Source organism: Rhinolophus ferrumequinum, chromosome 8 (assembly GCF_004115265.2).
Source record: "Rhinolophus ferrumequinum isolate MPI-CBG mRhiFer1 chromosome 8, mRhiFer1_v1.p, whole genome shotgun sequence".
Lineage (NCBI taxonomy): Eukaryota > Metazoa > Chordata > Mammalia > Chiroptera > Rhinolophidae > Rhinolophus > Rhinolophus ferrumequinum.
In genome coordinates this window covers 29,368,708-29,385,564 of record NC_046291.1, presented here as the reverse complement: position 1 = coordinate 29,385,564, position 16,857 = coordinate 29,368,708, and the positions used below count along the sequence as shown (strand labels likewise).

The following is a 16,857-nucleotide window of genomic DNA, read 5'->3' as shown; positions in this document are numbered from 1 at the left end:
AGCTCAAGGTGCCGTGTTCAATCTTAGTTGCAGGGGGCCGAGCCCACCATCCCTTGCGGGATTTGGAGGAGTTGAACCGGCAACCTTGTGGTTGAGAGCCCACTCGCCCATGTAGGAATCGAACCGGCAGCCTTCGGAGTTAGGAGCATGGAGCTCCAACCACCTGAGCCACCGGGCCAGCCCTAAACAATACTATTGATACAAAGTTTTAGTATGTAAAATAAGATTATATGTTGTTTATAGGTACATTTTTATGTGGTAAAGATAAAAATACGCATGAGGATTGTGTAGGGGAGGAAAAACTTTTCCTCAACACTCTTAGGGCTCCTGGCTTCACTTGAAAATTAAACTGACCAAAGACAGATTGACAGGAGAAAAGAATACAAATTTATTTAATATAAGTTTTACATGACATAGGAGCGTTTATAAGAAAATAAAGACCTAAAGAAATGGTTAAGCCTGAGCAATTTTATACTAGGTTTGATAAAGAATGGAAAATCATGGGGAAATGTGATAGGACAAAAGGATATGAGCTAAGAGTAATAAACTGAGGGAGACTTAGCAAGGCCAGTTAGGATCCCTCTTGGAGGTCCTCTGTCTTCAGAGATAAGGATGCACGTTTCATCCAGGTATGGGGGCAGGGCACCTCTCACATGAGGGTCTAATGACCTGCTTCGGGGAAGAAAGGGAAGGTCAGAGGGTCCTTCCCGCACATGCAGTTTCTCAGATTCCTTCAGCTTAAAATATTCAATATTCCAAGACGCCATATTTTAGGATACCATGTTCTGAACCCTGTCAATTAGTAAATACCAACTTAAGAGAATGGTTACCTCTGGGAAAAGAGTGAGGGGAAATGGGATCATAGGTGATATAGTGAAGTCTATTTCTGATGTTTTTTCCTTTAGAAAAATATGAATCAAATATGGGAAAATGTTAAGATTTCACATAGGTAGGTGCTAAGTACATGCGTAATCATTATGAAATATTTTCTCTATATTCTGAATTCTTAAAATATTTTACAGATTTTTTTAAAGCAGTTAAAAGTTGTAAGTTAACATTTGAAGTACTGCTTCAGCTTATTTCAACACTTCCTAAATATCATGTTATTTTACTAGAGGAAAAAAAAATCACCCTTCTATGGTCCTTATCCTAGAACTGACTGAATTCTAATCAAAATGGTGAAACTACATCAATGTAGAAACTCAGCTTTTGGTCAATACAAATGCGCCCTCTGCTGGTCCTATCATGCCTTATCCCAAAGTTCAAAATAGCTGTAAAGAGCAGTGAAATGGCCAATGAGAGCTTTTTCTGAGCCAACCATATTAAAGAACGAAACCCTCACAGAATTCCCCTCATCATGAAAATACTTTAATCAACTCCCACTCTGTTAATATTAAATATTATCCAAGACAAAATACACTCCTAGATACCATCCCAATCAACCTTCCCAGTTTCCTCAACCACCTTGAGCATTAAGTTTTGTTCCCACTCCAAAGTCTGGAAATTGATGTGTAGCGACAGTGGATGCCACCCTTAATATTTGGGAATGGCAGAAGGGAGCCCAAGTTACAAAGAGGCTCTGAGGTGGGGATGGGGGTGGGTGGGGGAGGTGGTCATGGGGACAACTGAACCCTGAAACATAGATTAACTGTATTATTAAAGGAATAATCCTGGTAAGATGACAAATGAACTTTTTCTTTTCAAATCTTTCTTTGAAATTATAATACCTTCAAATAAAATTGAAGAGAATTAAATTGATCCAGTCAAGAATATACTGCTCAAAGAAAATGAGAAAAACAGGGATTGAATATTATTAGCATCTTCCTTTCAAGGTTTTTAAGTTTTCGTTTTGTTTTGTTTGGTGTTAACATCCCATTTCCTCACTAGAAGTTAGTAAGCTCCCTAAGACCAGGATGTGTGTCCACCCTCCTCACCACTGTATTCCCATTGCCTAACACAATGACTGAATTTAGTAAGTATTGAACAAACATGTGATACATGAAGGAATGAATGACCATTCCTTGGAATGTAAATTGGTATAAATTTTCTAGGGAACAATTTGGCAGTAGACATTGTGCCTTAAAAACTATACATCCTTTAATAATCATATATGTGGACAAAGAGTAAGCCTTTTAATAGTCGAAAACATTCCTTTCAAGGATATGCTATGCAAAGTTCTTTATAGTTATAAAAAATTTGAAACAATCTAAATTTTAAGTTACATGTTTGTTTTTAGTCAGTTATGGTACATCCATATGATGAAATGCTATGCTGCTATTAAAATTGTTTTTAAGAATATTGAATGATAGAGGAAATTCTAATAATATAAAAATAAATTAAAATTATACAGTATTTTATCAATTCTATTAAAATATAAGTGTGTAATTCTTATATATGCATGAAAGTAAATATTTGCAGTAGTTGTATGAGGGTAGATGATCATGGATGAGGGATTTTTTTGGTTCTTGTATGTTTCTACCAAGTGCCAGCACTGTTTTAGGCACTTTATGTATATTAATATATATTTTGTTACGTTTTTCGCAGCTTTATTAAGAAATGATTGACCTACATAAATGGAACCTAAATTGTACAATTAGGTACTTTCTTTAAGTGTTAAATATTACAATTTATTTTTTCAACTTCACTTTTTAATCAACTTCACTTTTTCTTAGATTTTAATTTTGCATAATTATTGGTAGGATTAAAATTATTCAGCCATCAATTTTCTTTCATTGAAACATTAAATATTGCTATGATTTGGGTTTTTTCCAGTTTTATTAAGATATAATTGACATATAACATTGTATTTGTTTATTGTGTACAACATAATGATTTGATATATATACGAACTGCAAAGTGATTACCACAGTAAGTTTAGTTAACGTACATCACTTCACATAGTTAACAATTTTTTGTCTTGTGAGGAGAACTTTTAAGATTTACTAGGTACGTTTTTCAAATTTTCTGCAATGAAATTATCTTCCATAATAAAAAAATTGTTTAACTACAATACAATGTAGCCTAGTTCCACAGGAAGTCTTAGTCTGGAGACTCTTCTCATTCTAAAAGAGCTACCCAGTATGGTCTTCAGAGTCCCCAATGAAGAGTGCCAACTGTACCACAACTTTGGCATAAGCCTTCACATAGGATAATGTTTGTTTTCTTAAATCAATTTTCTTTTCAATGTTATAACCATCCTGGTGTTTTAAGAAAAGACATAACCCCCCCCAATCTAACATATTGTTTCTTTTTTCTATTTTATCCTCCAGCCCTTATTCATATAGATACATATTTTATAGAGTTCTAACATGATTCCATAGTTTACATTTTTACTTATCATTATATCATATTTTCCATATTGCTTTATTTATCTTTAACCATAATTTTAAATGTCAAATGAATACATCATAAATTACTTCCCTAATCTCTCATTATTGGGCTGTTTTTAATTTTTCATTATTAGTAATAATGTTGTAATAAGTAAGTTGGCACAAGAAGCTATTTCTTGTTTGGAATTATCTCCTTACGATAAATACCCAGGAGTGGGATTCCTGATAAAAGACCAGACCACATTAGCAGTATTTGCTAATTTCCTAGGTATAACATACCTCACTCTTCTAATTTGTATGCTGTTGACTACTCACCAGGTGGACATTTCCCCACATCTGGGATCATTGACTGTTATCCTCTGCTGACTAAGGATGTTCTCTGTTTTCACAGACTCAGAGCCAAGCACTGTGGCCCTGGGCCCTCTCGGTGCTTCCCTGGCTGAGCACATCACGACACCTGAGGCAGACACTGTCCAAAACACGTATGTGTTCAAAGTTTTAATGACATGGACTTCTCTGCTTCTATTTAGTTTCTTTGTTTTTAGCTCATTTTCTTTCTGTTTTTGTCTGAAGAGTCTCAGCTGACAGCATACTGTGACAGCCAGCATTAAACTGCTATCTAAGAGACAAAGATTCTTAGGGAGGATTATCTGGTGATGTGTTTCCTACTTATTGTTTGGGAGAGTGAAGTTTAACTCCAACGGTGTGGAAGCAGCTTTCTCCATTTGTCCATTTGTCTGAGATCTACAGACATGCCTAGAAAGCTGAGGTCTCTCAATTCAACCTTGGTTTCTCCTCTCAGCATTTACTCAGCTCTGGGTAAAATAAATAACACTAATAATACTAATACTAATTGCTAACATGCATTAAGTGCTACTTCTGTCTCCACCTCTATCTGGAACTATAGCCTACTGTGACCTCCCATCAGCCTCAGTGACTTGAGAATCTGCCCTCACCTGTTTTGTGGCATAGGGATTCCCTCCTGGGTCAAAAAGGCTTTGTATTCCCTAGTAACAAAGGGAAAAGGGCACTTGGATGGTGAGGCAGCTATCTAAAGAATTCCATTTTTTATCTTTTATACCTTATCTTTTTCCACAATAGATTTAAAACACAACAATCCTGTCACAGAGAGAGAGAGAATCAAAACGAACTTTAAAAAAAAAAAAATCAGGAGAAAAAAAAGAACATCAACACTCCACAAAAGTCATTATAGACATTGTGATAAACGTTCAGCCTTTCAGACTTGATGCAGAGATTTTTGAATGTGAAAGCAACAATTAAAAGCAACGCGATCAGGTTTGCGGTTCTCATTTGCAGCATACCTGTTCCTCAGGGGAAATACATGTTTTCCTAGCACTAAATTCTAAAGGATACTTCTTCTGGGGTTTTTATAGAGTGACATTGAATGATTTAAAGACTCATATATTTACAGGAAATTCCATTTACCTCATTCAACAAATATTTCTCAAGTTTCTATAGTAAGCCCTATGCTAGCACCCCACAGTAAGTATAATACTGATGTAGCTAAAAAAATAAAGTGCCCAGGCCGGGCATACTAGCTGTAGCTGCCGCTGTTACTGAAATCTACATGGCTGTTTCTTGGTGACATTTTTACCCAGGGAAAATAAGGCAGTTATCCTCAAGGCACACAGCAATTCTACAAGGGATCAAACTAACATAGCACATGGGCTTTTGGTGGCTGAATTCGATCAAGAATAGAAATCACAGGGCATAAAGGAATGGAGGCATAGTTGCATCTTCTTAGACAATCTTTCGTAAAGGTCACTTTATTTTTCAGCTAAGCATTTAATAGAAGAAATTTCAGTTAGATAATCCTATGTCATTCAATTAAAGGCATAAAACTGTGATCCCAAACTTTTTCTTGCCCCCCAAGTTGTAGGATTCAGCCTGAGACAACCACAAAAGTGAAGACCAAACTTTCTAATCTCCCTTATTCAGAAAAAGGGGGTTGAGCCAATGTGTAAAATGCCCAGCACAGTGCCTGACAGAGAACAAGTGCTCAGTCAATAGTCACGTTCCCTCTTCCTTGTCCACCAGAGTTTTCTCTGTAGTTTGGTCCTGTTGGTTTGCTTTTTTCAAAGGGGCAAAGACTATGATGTATACCATCTGCACAGCGGACTCCCAGGACATGGGCCTGAGTCCCCAGAGAGGTTGGGCCCTGTAGACACATCTCTTCTTCCAAAAGAAAGAGAAGGGAAGACTGAGCCAAGACTGTCCACCCAGCAGACACCAGCCAACATCAGTCATGTGAGTGCAAAAACCTGGGAGCTTGGTCAAAAGGCCCCACCTGGACTGTGCTCCCATCAGGGCTACCACGTACAGGTGTGTGGATTGCCTTGCACCCCAGCATTGGGCTGCATCCTTCTGAAAGTCGGGGTCCCCGTTTCTAATTCCTACAAAGCTGTTTAAAAAGGAAACTTCACTTCTACACTTATACCATGTCTGGCACCAAATGTGTGGAGGTTTTTCCCACAACAACCAACTCTCTGGACACCAACTGGGTGTCCTATAATTCAGTTGTGACACTAGGTATTCAGAGTTAGCACACATCCCACAGGTTAGGGGCACAACTACACAGACTGACCCCACTTCAGATGCCAATTGCAAGTCTTGCGTTGTCACCTGCACTTCTGACCAACAGGCTTCAAATAGAGGATTCCCACCAACCACTCCTCAGGTTCGATAATTTGCTGGAATGGCTCACAAAACTCAAGGAAACACTTACTACTTATTACTGATTTATCACAAAGTTTATGATAAAGGATACACATGAAGAGCCAGATGAAGAAATGCATAGGGCAAAGTCCAGAAAGGTCCCAACCACAGGAGTTTCTGTCCCCGTGGAGTCTGGAGTGTGCCACCCTCCCAGCATGTGGACGTGTTCACCAACCCAGAAGCTATCTGAACTCCTTTGGTTTGGGGGTTATCTGGTTTGGTTTAAGGAAGGCGCAGCTCACAGTGGCCCATGCGGGGATTGAACTGGCAACCTTGGTGTTATCAGCACCACACTCTTAACCAACTGAGCTAACCGGCCACCCTGATTTGGGTTTTTATGGAGACTTCATTACATAAGCATGATTGATTAAATCATTGACAAATGACAGTTAACTCAACCTCCAGCCCCTCTCCCGTTGTCCTCTGAGATCAGAGGTATGGGACTGATGGGTCCAAACCTCTGATCACCTGATTGGTTCCCCTGACAACCAGCGTCCTCCTTAGGGGCTTTCCAAAAGTGACCTCATTAACATAACCCCAGGTGTGGTTGAAAGGAGCTTGTTATGACTAAGAAAAGATATTCCCTTCATCTTTATGCTCCAGAAAGTACAAGGGTTTTAGGAGTTTTGTGCCAGGGACTTAGTGGGTAGCTGTGGCCCTGCTCTGCCATCCTCTCTTAGAAGGAACCTCCTGGTTGTCCCAGCCCACAGCACTGATATGGCTGCGGTCATCTGCTTAAGGTTTCCTGAAAGTTAGCAAATGATGCAACAGTGAATAAAGCTGGCTTTCATTTAAATTACTTAACCATGAATTGTGGCAACAGCAATCTATCAAAGGCGAAAACTGCTTCACTTTGATCCAGCTCTGTAGACCATAATTTAGCATCAAAAAAGGGGCAGATCTCAAAATGTATTCTATTCCTCTTTTCTCCTATGAAATTATACCTAGCAATTTAAAATCAAAAGCAGAACCTTCTGCTCTTCCCACAAGCTCCACACTTTCTAAGATTTGCTCTTCTGCTTCATCTGGAACCCACACGAGTTCCATTCTAAGCCATTCTGTCTTAATCATAATAATCTTCCTTTGATGGGTTCTTTTTTTTTCTCATTTCCTATTTGTATCATGATCCCTTTCCTTAATTGTTCACCTTTAGGAGGAGATGGAGTTGACTGACAAAGCCAAGAGAAAGAAAAGAACCAAGACCGACAAACCTAAGGTGCCCGAAGGGGAGAGAGAAGGAAAGGTCCACGTGGAAGCAAAGGCTGCTGTTGGTAAGCGAGTGTGCCCAAAAGAAATGACCCAGAAGAAGACACCTAATGGGGGCTGGGAGGTGTCACCAAGAATCAGCATGGATCCTATGGGACAAACTCTGTTTTGAGTCTCCTCGACCACCGCAGCTAAGATGGTATCGCAGCCTTACTTCATGTCAGTATCTTAGGAGACAGGGATACAGGAAACTGGAGTGCCTAGAAACCTATGATCACCAAGAGAGAAAATGACAATAATAACATTAGCACCTATCTACTGAACAGCCACTGTATTAGAAGCTGTGCATATATTATATCATGAAATCCCCACAACATCTTCAGAAAGTAAGAGCTATTATTATACCATATAGTAGTTGAAGCTGAGAGAGGCTGGGTAACTTGCATACATAAGATCAAACAGTAAAGTGGTGGACCCAGGGTCTAACCCTGTCATTTGATTCCAAACACAGGCTATCACCCCTATGAGCTAGTCACTACATCATAACCTGAGAATTGGGAGGTCTGAACATATGGGAAGGGGAGGATGCGACCAGTTCTGAATGATTACCCCAGCTACCGTTTTTCTTCTTGGCTGCCTATGCTGCCCCTCACAAGGAATTCAGATCCCTATGCTCCTCAAGACTTTCTTTAGCCTAAAACCTATACCCATTCTTTCCTGGCCACATGATTCAGAAGACCCTCCCAACAAATCGAAAGCTATCAGAAAGGATGACGTTAAGTAGTCTCCCGAGCCAGATTGATTTTCAAGGTTTGTTTTGTCAAGTCTTGCTGAGTGTATGCCATTGTAGCCTATTACTTGGATAGCCCTGGCAGGCCTGGGAAAAGGAAATACTTGTGGCCCCCAGAGACGAATCGAGGAAGAGTCCTAAGATGATGGAAGGCTAAACTTTGCAAGGTTACAAAGTTGCAGCCTCACGCCAGACTCTGGAAGCAGGACTTTCCAGCTGTCTACAGGTCTTCCCTCCAGAGAGTCCCACGCCCACCACAGGTCAGGGTGGAACCAGACTTTTTCAGCTGTCAGATTGCTGAAGTACAGTTGATCCAAATAGAATAAGGCAGTTTTTCAAAGGGTGGTCTGGGGACCACTTTTCTTAAAACACAGAGTGATCATTAAAATGCCGCTTCCTACCAAATCAGACTCTAGGAGTGGGGCTCCGCAATCTGCATCTCACGTGATTCCATTGCACACTAAAGTTGCAAAGCTACTGAAAAGAATGCACAGAGGTCACAATGACTTAGCTATAACTCTGTCCCTGATTATTCTCCCCCAGGAAAGTCAAAGGAATCAAAGGCTGAAAAGAAATCAGACTTAATTGCCAAAGGAAGAAAACCAGGAGCCAAAACGAAAAGGGCACAAAAGGAAAGGCATCTGGAAAGAGCAGCAGTGCTGAGTGGGCCTGATGTCACTGACTCTAAGGAAATAGATGACACCTCAGATAGAGCTTTCTTTCCTCCAGATTCTGTTGCAGAGGACCCTTGGCTTTCTCCCAGGTATGATGCTCAGGAGAGCCAAGTTTCAATAGATGGACGATCATCATCCATCCAGATTGTAACGGACATGGGAAACACAGAATCTAAAGAAGAGAGAAACCATGAGGATGCTTCCAAGGTAAGGGCCAGTGTTTCTTGCCTTGGCCAGAGGAATTTTTGTCCTCACTGGTATAACTGCAGAGGTGGGAAAAACTGCCCCTAAATTATACTACAGTGAAAGGAACAGCTGTACTACAAAATGGTTTTCTTTGTTCTGATTTGGTAACTACTGACCCTTTGATGAGGCCAGATATGATCAAAGAGAGTGGCAAAGCCCCTCTGGAAAGGTGCATTCTGAGTCTCCCAAACTGCCAGGGCATCTATCTACCCCCTAAAGAGCAGGAAGTTGGTGCAAACCCCATCTGTGAAGGGTACAGGCCTCAGAGTTATAGGGGAAGGTGGATTTGGGCCATCTCAGCCAAACATGCATCTTTGATTTGGCCTGGAGCTCCTGCCTTGCTTGCCTCCCAAAGTCGATGGAAATTCCTCCTTTCCTAATCTGCTTTTCTGTGGCCAACAGCTGGCCAAGCGGCAGCTTACACACACACATCTGCCTTTGCAAGGTGCTTTTGCATATAGGAGTCACTTTGTTCCAGGGGCCTTGAGTCCAATGGCAACTATTTAAGAGAAAAATTGAGTGAGTATAAAGAAAATTACCCTTGAAAATTCCTGCAATTAACCAAAAATAATACCATACAGGTACATCTCTCAATAAGACCAGCACAGCCAACTTATTCCTCTGCAGTTGGAATAATCACTATTTCTTTCACTGAAATTAAGGTGCTAAACTGCATTGAGAGGTTGTCTTATACCTAAAACAAAAAGAAGAAGAAGAAGAAGAAGTATCTTTAGACACTACAAACACACCTACAGTTAAACCACTATGGTTAAACTTACATAAGCTACATACATACAGTACATCTCTGCTGAATCTCATTTAATCTTTACAGCCATACTTGTGAAACAAGCATGATTAGTCCATTTTACAGATATAGAAACTGAGGGTTGAAGGAGCTAAATGTCTGTTGCCAGAGTTACACAACCATCGAGTGGGAGAGCCAAGACTTACACCCTGGTCCTTTGAATCCAAAATCAGAACTCTTGTCAACATCTTAAATTATTACGTGCTTATTTATTTTATAGGCCATGGTCTTCCAAAAGGATTTCAGAAAGATTTTTCCTCTATAGTTCTCAATTCTCCCAGCTGCCTAGATTATGGAATTCTGCTCTATATAGCAGATGAATATTTCAACCGATGTACAGAGCTTTTCTGAGCCTACTAGATTATCAGAATTTCTTAGATTTACTGTCACTTCATAGTACCATGACTCTGCAAAGGCTAAAAAGCAAGGAATTTTCACCCCAAGTTGGGTACTCACGGAAGGGTTGCCTTTCAAGGTTTCCCTATGGGCATGTTTCTGACCGAAAAGGAGGCATGAGGGAGAAAAAGAAAGCTAGACAGACACCCTTTTGCATAAACCGAGAGAACCTTCTTCTACGGAAAAAGTGGGTTTGTATGGGATTAAATGTGAGTCTGACACATCTATACCTACAACTGGCCCTGGTAAAAGAGCCTTTACCCAGAACCTCTGGCACTCAGCCCTGGCGTCACCCACAAAGCTTTTTAAAACCACAGATGCCTCCTGCTTAGATATTTTCATTTAATTGTCTGGGTGGGGCCTTGTCCTCAAGTAATTTTTAAAAGCTCCTTGCACAATTCTAAAGTGCAGCTCGGTTCGAAGCTCCAGACATACAATGTACCAAACCCTTATTATGTTGGCCCTTTCGCTTTTTCAATTAATCCTGGTAACAGCCCCAAGAGGAAGACAATAACAGAGAAATTAAGTTATGATTCCCCAAATCCTGAAGCAAGTAAGAGACTTACATCCAGGTCCACCAGACCTGAGCCCAAGCTGGTTGGTGGCAGCATAGTTGAGGCAGTGGTGGTCAGAGTGTGGAAACCACTTCATGATTCCACCTGGGATTAGAGACATCGCCTGGGTGGAGGAGGGCTCACGGCTGAGACAAGCTCACCCCTGACACCACCCTGTCCGTGGCACTAAGAACTCTCTGGCTCCCTAGGACCTCCTTGCCAAGAGGGAGCAGGAGAGAGCTTTCCGGGACAGGCTGCGAGCAGAGAGGGCTGAGATGAGACGGTTGGAGGTGGAGAGGAAGAGAAGGGAGCAGGACGAGCAGAGGCGGCTCCAGCAGGAGCAGCTGGAGAGGGCAGAGAAGATGAAGGAGGAGCTGGAGCTGGAGCAGCAGCGCCGTGCAGAGGAGATCCGGTGGGTCGAGCGGGATGCCACAGACGCCACAGCCACATTAGGAAGCAGGAAAAAAAATGCAGGTGTCGACCTCCACGAGGGGCACGGTTTGGTTCTGATGGTTCTGAAGCTCATGTCCTGAAGGAAAACAGCATGTCTCATTTTTCTCCCTCCTCAGTCCTCCTAGGAACAGGCTGGACCACAGATAAGATGTAGTGTCTTGACCATGAGGGTTACTCCAGATTCAAGTTCATGGGGTCTTCCCGGCAGGACTTTGAGAGTCAGTGCAGGAAACACTTGTTGAGCCGCTAATCACATTGTCTACTTTGCACTGGGCCCTTTCATAGGCCCTGACTCATTTCATCTTCACAACCACCTTGTGAGACAAGAGTTTTAAAATCCATTTTATGAGAATAGAAAGTGAAGCTCTGGGAACTCCCCAGAGCACAGAGCTAGGCGTCTAGTTCCAGGCCCCTTATGTTCTTGCCTCTGCCCTTCAATTGGAAAACCAAGTGTGCAGCCTGCAAAGCCTCCACCAGGGGCACTGCCTGTTGGCTTGTCTCATGAGGATGCCCCAGGTTTTTCTGCCATTTCCCTGAGCATCTTGTGTTTTCTCAGCTTGAGGAAACAGAGACGAGAGGAAGAACGGCAGCAGCAGGAGGAGGAGGAAAGAAAGCAGTGGCTGCAGTTGCAAGCAGCCCAGGAGAGAGCCAGGCGGCAGCAGGAGAAGTTCCGGAGGAAGCTGCAAGAACTGCAGAGAAAAAAGCAGCAGGAGGAAGAGGAGAGAACCGGTGAGGGGGATTCAGGAGCGCTTTGCATCGCCTGCCTATCTGGGGCAGAAACATCTTTCTCCCACTGTGGTGTTCATTTGAATCTTCTCAGAGTTATTCCTATCCCAGGCCTTAGTGTGTGAAGCACTCGAAATGTATAAGCTAATGTTTTCAAAGTAATTAATATGTGTGACTATAGTCAGTTGATAGGTCACTTGTGGAGATGACTCTTGGATCCTGCCCCCAATTCAGTCATCCCCTGACCAGGGACCCAGCCCCTCCCATTGCCCTTCCCGAGCATTGCTGGGAGCTGCCTAAATTGCAGAGCCCTGCTCCTTGCTTCCTTCCCTAGGAGATGGACACAAACAAACATCTGGATAACTTCTGGGCAGCATTTCAGGTGCTGATGTATGGAATCTCTACAGCCTCACTTTTGAGGAAGAAACTTCAACACGTAACACTCTCAGATTGGTCAGTCCAGCTGAGTAAGCACCAAGTTTCTCCAGACCTTGGTCTGAACCCCCATCTGCATACCATTCTCCCCCAAATTTTGTGTTAATTGCACAGTGCACTGCACATAGCAGGCGCTTGATGAAGGACTTTTAGTCAATTAAACCCAAAGAAATCCCCACAGAGGATCTGGCAGCCTGCTGGCAGGTAGGCTGCAAAATTTCTCCCAGGGAGTCCCTGGGAATCGCAGACTTGAGAGTTGGATCAGAGAATTGTTTTCTCCAATAAACAGACCGCTGATGAGGCCAACCCCTTGTCTGTTATGCAGAGGCAGAGAAGCAAAGGCAGAAGGAATTGGAAATGCAGCTAGCAGAAGAACACAAACGCCTGATGGAAATGGCTGAAGAAGAACGGCTGGAGTACCAACGGCAGAAAGAGGAAGCAGAAGAGAAGTCTCAGCTGGAAGCACAAAGGAGACAAAAGGAAGAGGAAGCAGCAAGGCTGGCTCTGGAGGAAGCCATGAAACAAACCCAGGCAATAGCCAGGTACTGGGTATTTGGGCAACAGGTACCATAGGGGGATTGTTCAAGGGTTTCACTGCCTGGTGCTAGTACTAGCCGTGCATTGCCTTTGGACAAGTGAAGTTTTCCCACGTCCCTGAGCATAATTTGGAAGAACTAAAAAACAAATAGAGATTCTTTTGCTGCAAATGTCACAAAATTTCTTCACGACTTATAGAACTTTTATTGAAGCTGGTGGAGAGTTTAGAGATCCTCTATCCCAGCTCTCTGGTTTACACATAAGAAAACCAATGCCAAAGAGGGCAAGGATTTCATCAGGGCTGGACAGTGAGTTAGGGGCAGTGCCAGGGCCAGATCAAAGGACCCCTGATTCTGAACCACTGTCTTTCTCAAGAAGTATTTATTGGGTGCCTAGTATGTGCCAAACACTGTTCTGGACACTGGGAATTCAGGAGTAAGAGAGAGATATCTCTTCTATCATGCCATTTACGTTCTAGGGGTGGAGGGGATGGCAAGAGACTCTTCAACTGTGTGTGTGTGTGTGTGTGTGTGTGTGTGTGTGTGTGTATACATACATATATCTGTATCTCTCTCTCTCTCTCTCTCTCTCTCTATATATATATATATATATATATATATATATATAGAGAGAGAGAGAGAGAGAGAGAGAGAATTAAGTTTGTGAACTTATCCTAGAAAAAGTGCTACATACTTCATTGCTGAATATCACTAGTCACCTTCGAAGTACTCCCCTTGGGAAGCTATGCACCCACACCAGTGCCTAGTCCACCCTTCAAAGCAATTTTGGAACTCTTTTTCTGGAATGGCCATCAGACCTGTTATCGTATTACCCTTCATGTCCTGAATGTCATCAAAATGTCTACCTTTCAATATTTCCTTTATCTTTGGGTAAAGAAAGAAGTCATTGGGGGCCAGATCAGGTGAGTAGGGAGGGTGTTCCAATAGTTGTTTAATTACTGGCTAAAAACTCCCTCACAGACAGTGCCCTGTGAGCTGGTGCATTGTCATGACACAAGAACCATGAATTGTTGGCGAAAAGTTCAGGTCGTTTAACTTTTTCACGCAGCCTTTTCAGCACTACCAAATAGTAAACTTGGTTAACTGTCCAGTTGGTACAAATTCATAATGAATAATCCCTCTGATATCAAAGATGAGCAACATTGTTGCAACAAGTTCACGAACTTAATTGTCACATATGTACACATATTTTATTTAGCTGGCAATAAATGCTATACAGAAAGATTTTAAAGATGTGATAGGATTGCAGGAGGCTGTTTAGATTAGTTGGCCAGGGCCAGACCTCTCAAAAGAGGTAATATATAAGGTGAAGCCTGAATGACAAGGAGTTAGCCATAGACATCAGGGAGAAAAATATTCCAGCAGATAAACAGTAAGTGCAAAGATCCAAAGAAAGGAATGAGAGTGGCTTGTTGGAAGGATAAAAGGTCAGCATGGCTGGAATGAAGTGAACAAGTCACAAGGTAACATCAGAGAGGTAGGCTAAAACCCGATCTCATGAGGGCCTTGTTAGGAGAGGCACAGAATCAGTCATCAGGGGCCAATGGCATTTTCCCCTTTAGTTCTCATACAATAGTAACGATCTTTGCATCTTTCTGATAATAGAATCTCTTGAGTAATATGGTTTTAATTGACTCCTGAAGCTGAATCTAAGCTAATACTTTTTAGGGGACAGGAAAAAGAAGGCAGCCAGAACTCTATTTCAAGGTTTTCCACTTAACCTTGAGCTGTTCCTCTCCTGGATTTTCCTCATCTGTTACTCAAATGACAAAATGGATCATTAGTGACATCTTAGTTCAATTTCAAAATTAGGTCTTTCATGTATCATAACAGTCAAGCTGGATTTGTAAATATTGAGACCAAAAGCAAGCTTCCAATTTTTCACAAAAAGAATACTGACAAGTCATATGAGGGGAAGTTGAGCAATTTTGTAAGGCTCACACTGCAAGCAGCTGAAAGCAGAAAACCAAGTAATAAAGGGGTGTGTGAGGGATAGAGCCTCACCACAAGGGTTAGAACTTGATTCCAGCTGGCTCTATTTCATCTTCATTCTGTGACATGGGCCCATGTACTTTGTAACTTCTCTGGCCTGTTTCCTTCTTTACAATAAGGGAGTCCCTTCCAGCAATACGAGTTTAAAAACTGTGAGTTATGCTTTTCCTTTTACTTTTCCAGTAGGAGGCTCATGATACTCTAAATCTCCCATGTAAGTAACTAAATGAACACTGTATGATCTTCCACTAAAGTGCAGGATCAGTAGCCCCACGTCTATTGATGATTACTGCTAGCTGCTAAGGAAAATTTCTAGGACGCTTGATCAGTATTGAGATTGTGGGTTGGGTTGTCTCCTTAGGCAAAAAGCTGCTCTGAAGAAACATCTTCATTTTCATCAAGAACTCCGCAAGGAAGCCAGTGGCCTGCAGTGGACACACAACATTTCCAGACCATGGGTCTACTCTTACTTTCAGTTCCTACGAATACCCAGACCTTAAGGCTAGAAGAAAACAAAAAAGGAAGTTGGGAGGTGGTGAAAGAAAAAGAGAAACTTCCTTCCATAATGAAGTTCCATACTGAGCCCAATTAGTTTCATCTCGTCTTGTTCACCTCAACCCACACCTAACTTCACTCTGGGAAGTTCCCTCCTTTCCCACCGACCCTCTCCACCACATATACTTGACTCAGCCCGATTAAACTAAACGCCTCACTCACCTAAACCCTTTATGTTCTCTAGCACCACATAAATCCAGATTTGGTGCCTAAAACTGGCCCGTTTTTATATAATTATGAAATTTTATAATTTCAGTTTGAATTTTAGTTAGTAAGACACTCACAGTCTTAGGCTAGTCCAAGTATTTCATTTTAGTCAGTGTGTCTGAAAGAGTTGCAGGTAAATATAAAGTCTGTAATGCTTATAATTCTGAATTAGCTAAGAGGAACTAATTCATATATTAAGAATTTTATTATATTCTCTTTATAAAGCAAAACCACATCCATTTCATCCTAAGAATCTAAAATTTATTGTCTATTGAAAACAAGGTAATCACTTGATAAATGTTCATTCACTTGATAAATGTTCATTATTCTCACATCCTCAAAGTATAGATTCTAGAGCTGCACTGTCCAATAAGAAGCCGTATGTAGCTATTTAAATGAAAGTTAAAACAACTCTCCAGTCACACTAGCTGCATTTGAAGAGCTCAATAACCACACGTGACTACTGGCTACCATTTTGTGCAGCACAGATAGAGCCTTTTCATCGTTGCAGAAAGTTCTATTGTTCTAGAGCAGGGTTGTCCAAACTTTTCTCAACGTTTTTCACCAAGGGCCATATGCGGTAAAATACACAAACAGCCGGGCCACTCACTTGAGGTGAAGTACGCATTGCCTCACCTGGTTTATTTAAGTAAACTAAATATGTTTTTGGAATTTGCTGCGGGCCAATAAAAAATGGATCACGGGCTGCACCTGGCCCGCGGGCCGCAGTTTGACACCCCTGTTCTACAGCCATGAAGATTAACAAATCTTAAGGTTTTGCTTCTATGTCTTGAAAAATGAACTATTCACATAATTTCCCCATTTTTAAAATCACACTGACTCTATCAAGGCAGAGTCTTAATTAATTTGTCTTTAACATCTATTTAGTTATCAGTGTTTAGTATCTATCATAGAATGATTATTAAAGGGGATGAGAGAGCCTTAGAACATATCTATAAAAGGATAGTAAAGCAAGCAGTATCTGAACCTGAATTTTCCCGCAAATGTACTTAGCCCTATACTATACTTCACTGTCCACAGCTGAAAAACTTAGTATTTGCAGATGATTCCCTCAAATTTCCCACTAATGCTTGTAAGGTATTTGCCTTCTACCAGAAACTGCACTTCTACAATCCAGAAGTCAAGCTTAATTTTGATTCTGTATTGCCATGTTATTGAACTTAGATTTGGTGTTT

General features: G+C 41.5%; 1 protein-coding gene across 4 annotated transcripts in view; it reads left to right on the top strand.

Moving 5' to 3' along the window:
* KIAA2012 (KIAA2012 ortholog) overlaps nt 1–16,289 on the top strand; it is a 93,814-nt gene extending 77,525 nt beyond the window's left edge. For all 4 annotated transcript variants that reach the window (XM_033111370.1, XM_033111369.1, XM_033111368.1 and 1 more), the window contains 8 exons: nt 3,721–3,811; nt 5,432–5,597; nt 7,219–7,336; nt 8,605–8,942; nt 10,946–11,148; nt 11,746–11,918; nt 12,676–12,892; nt 15,261–16,289. In XM_033111370.1, the coding sequence (XP_032967261.1) occupies nt 3,721–3,811; nt 5,432–5,597; nt 7,219–7,336; nt 8,605–8,942; nt 10,946–11,148; nt 11,746–11,918; nt 12,676–12,892; nt 15,261–15,399 (1,445 nt within the window). In that variant the 3' untranslated portion in view covers nt 15,400–16,289. The remainder of the gene's footprint in view (nt 1–3,720; nt 3,812–5,431; nt 5,598–7,218; nt 7,337–8,604; nt 8,943–10,945; nt 11,149–11,745; nt 11,919–12,675; nt 12,893–15,260) is intronic.
* Nucleotides 16,290–16,857: the final 568 nt, after the last annotated feature.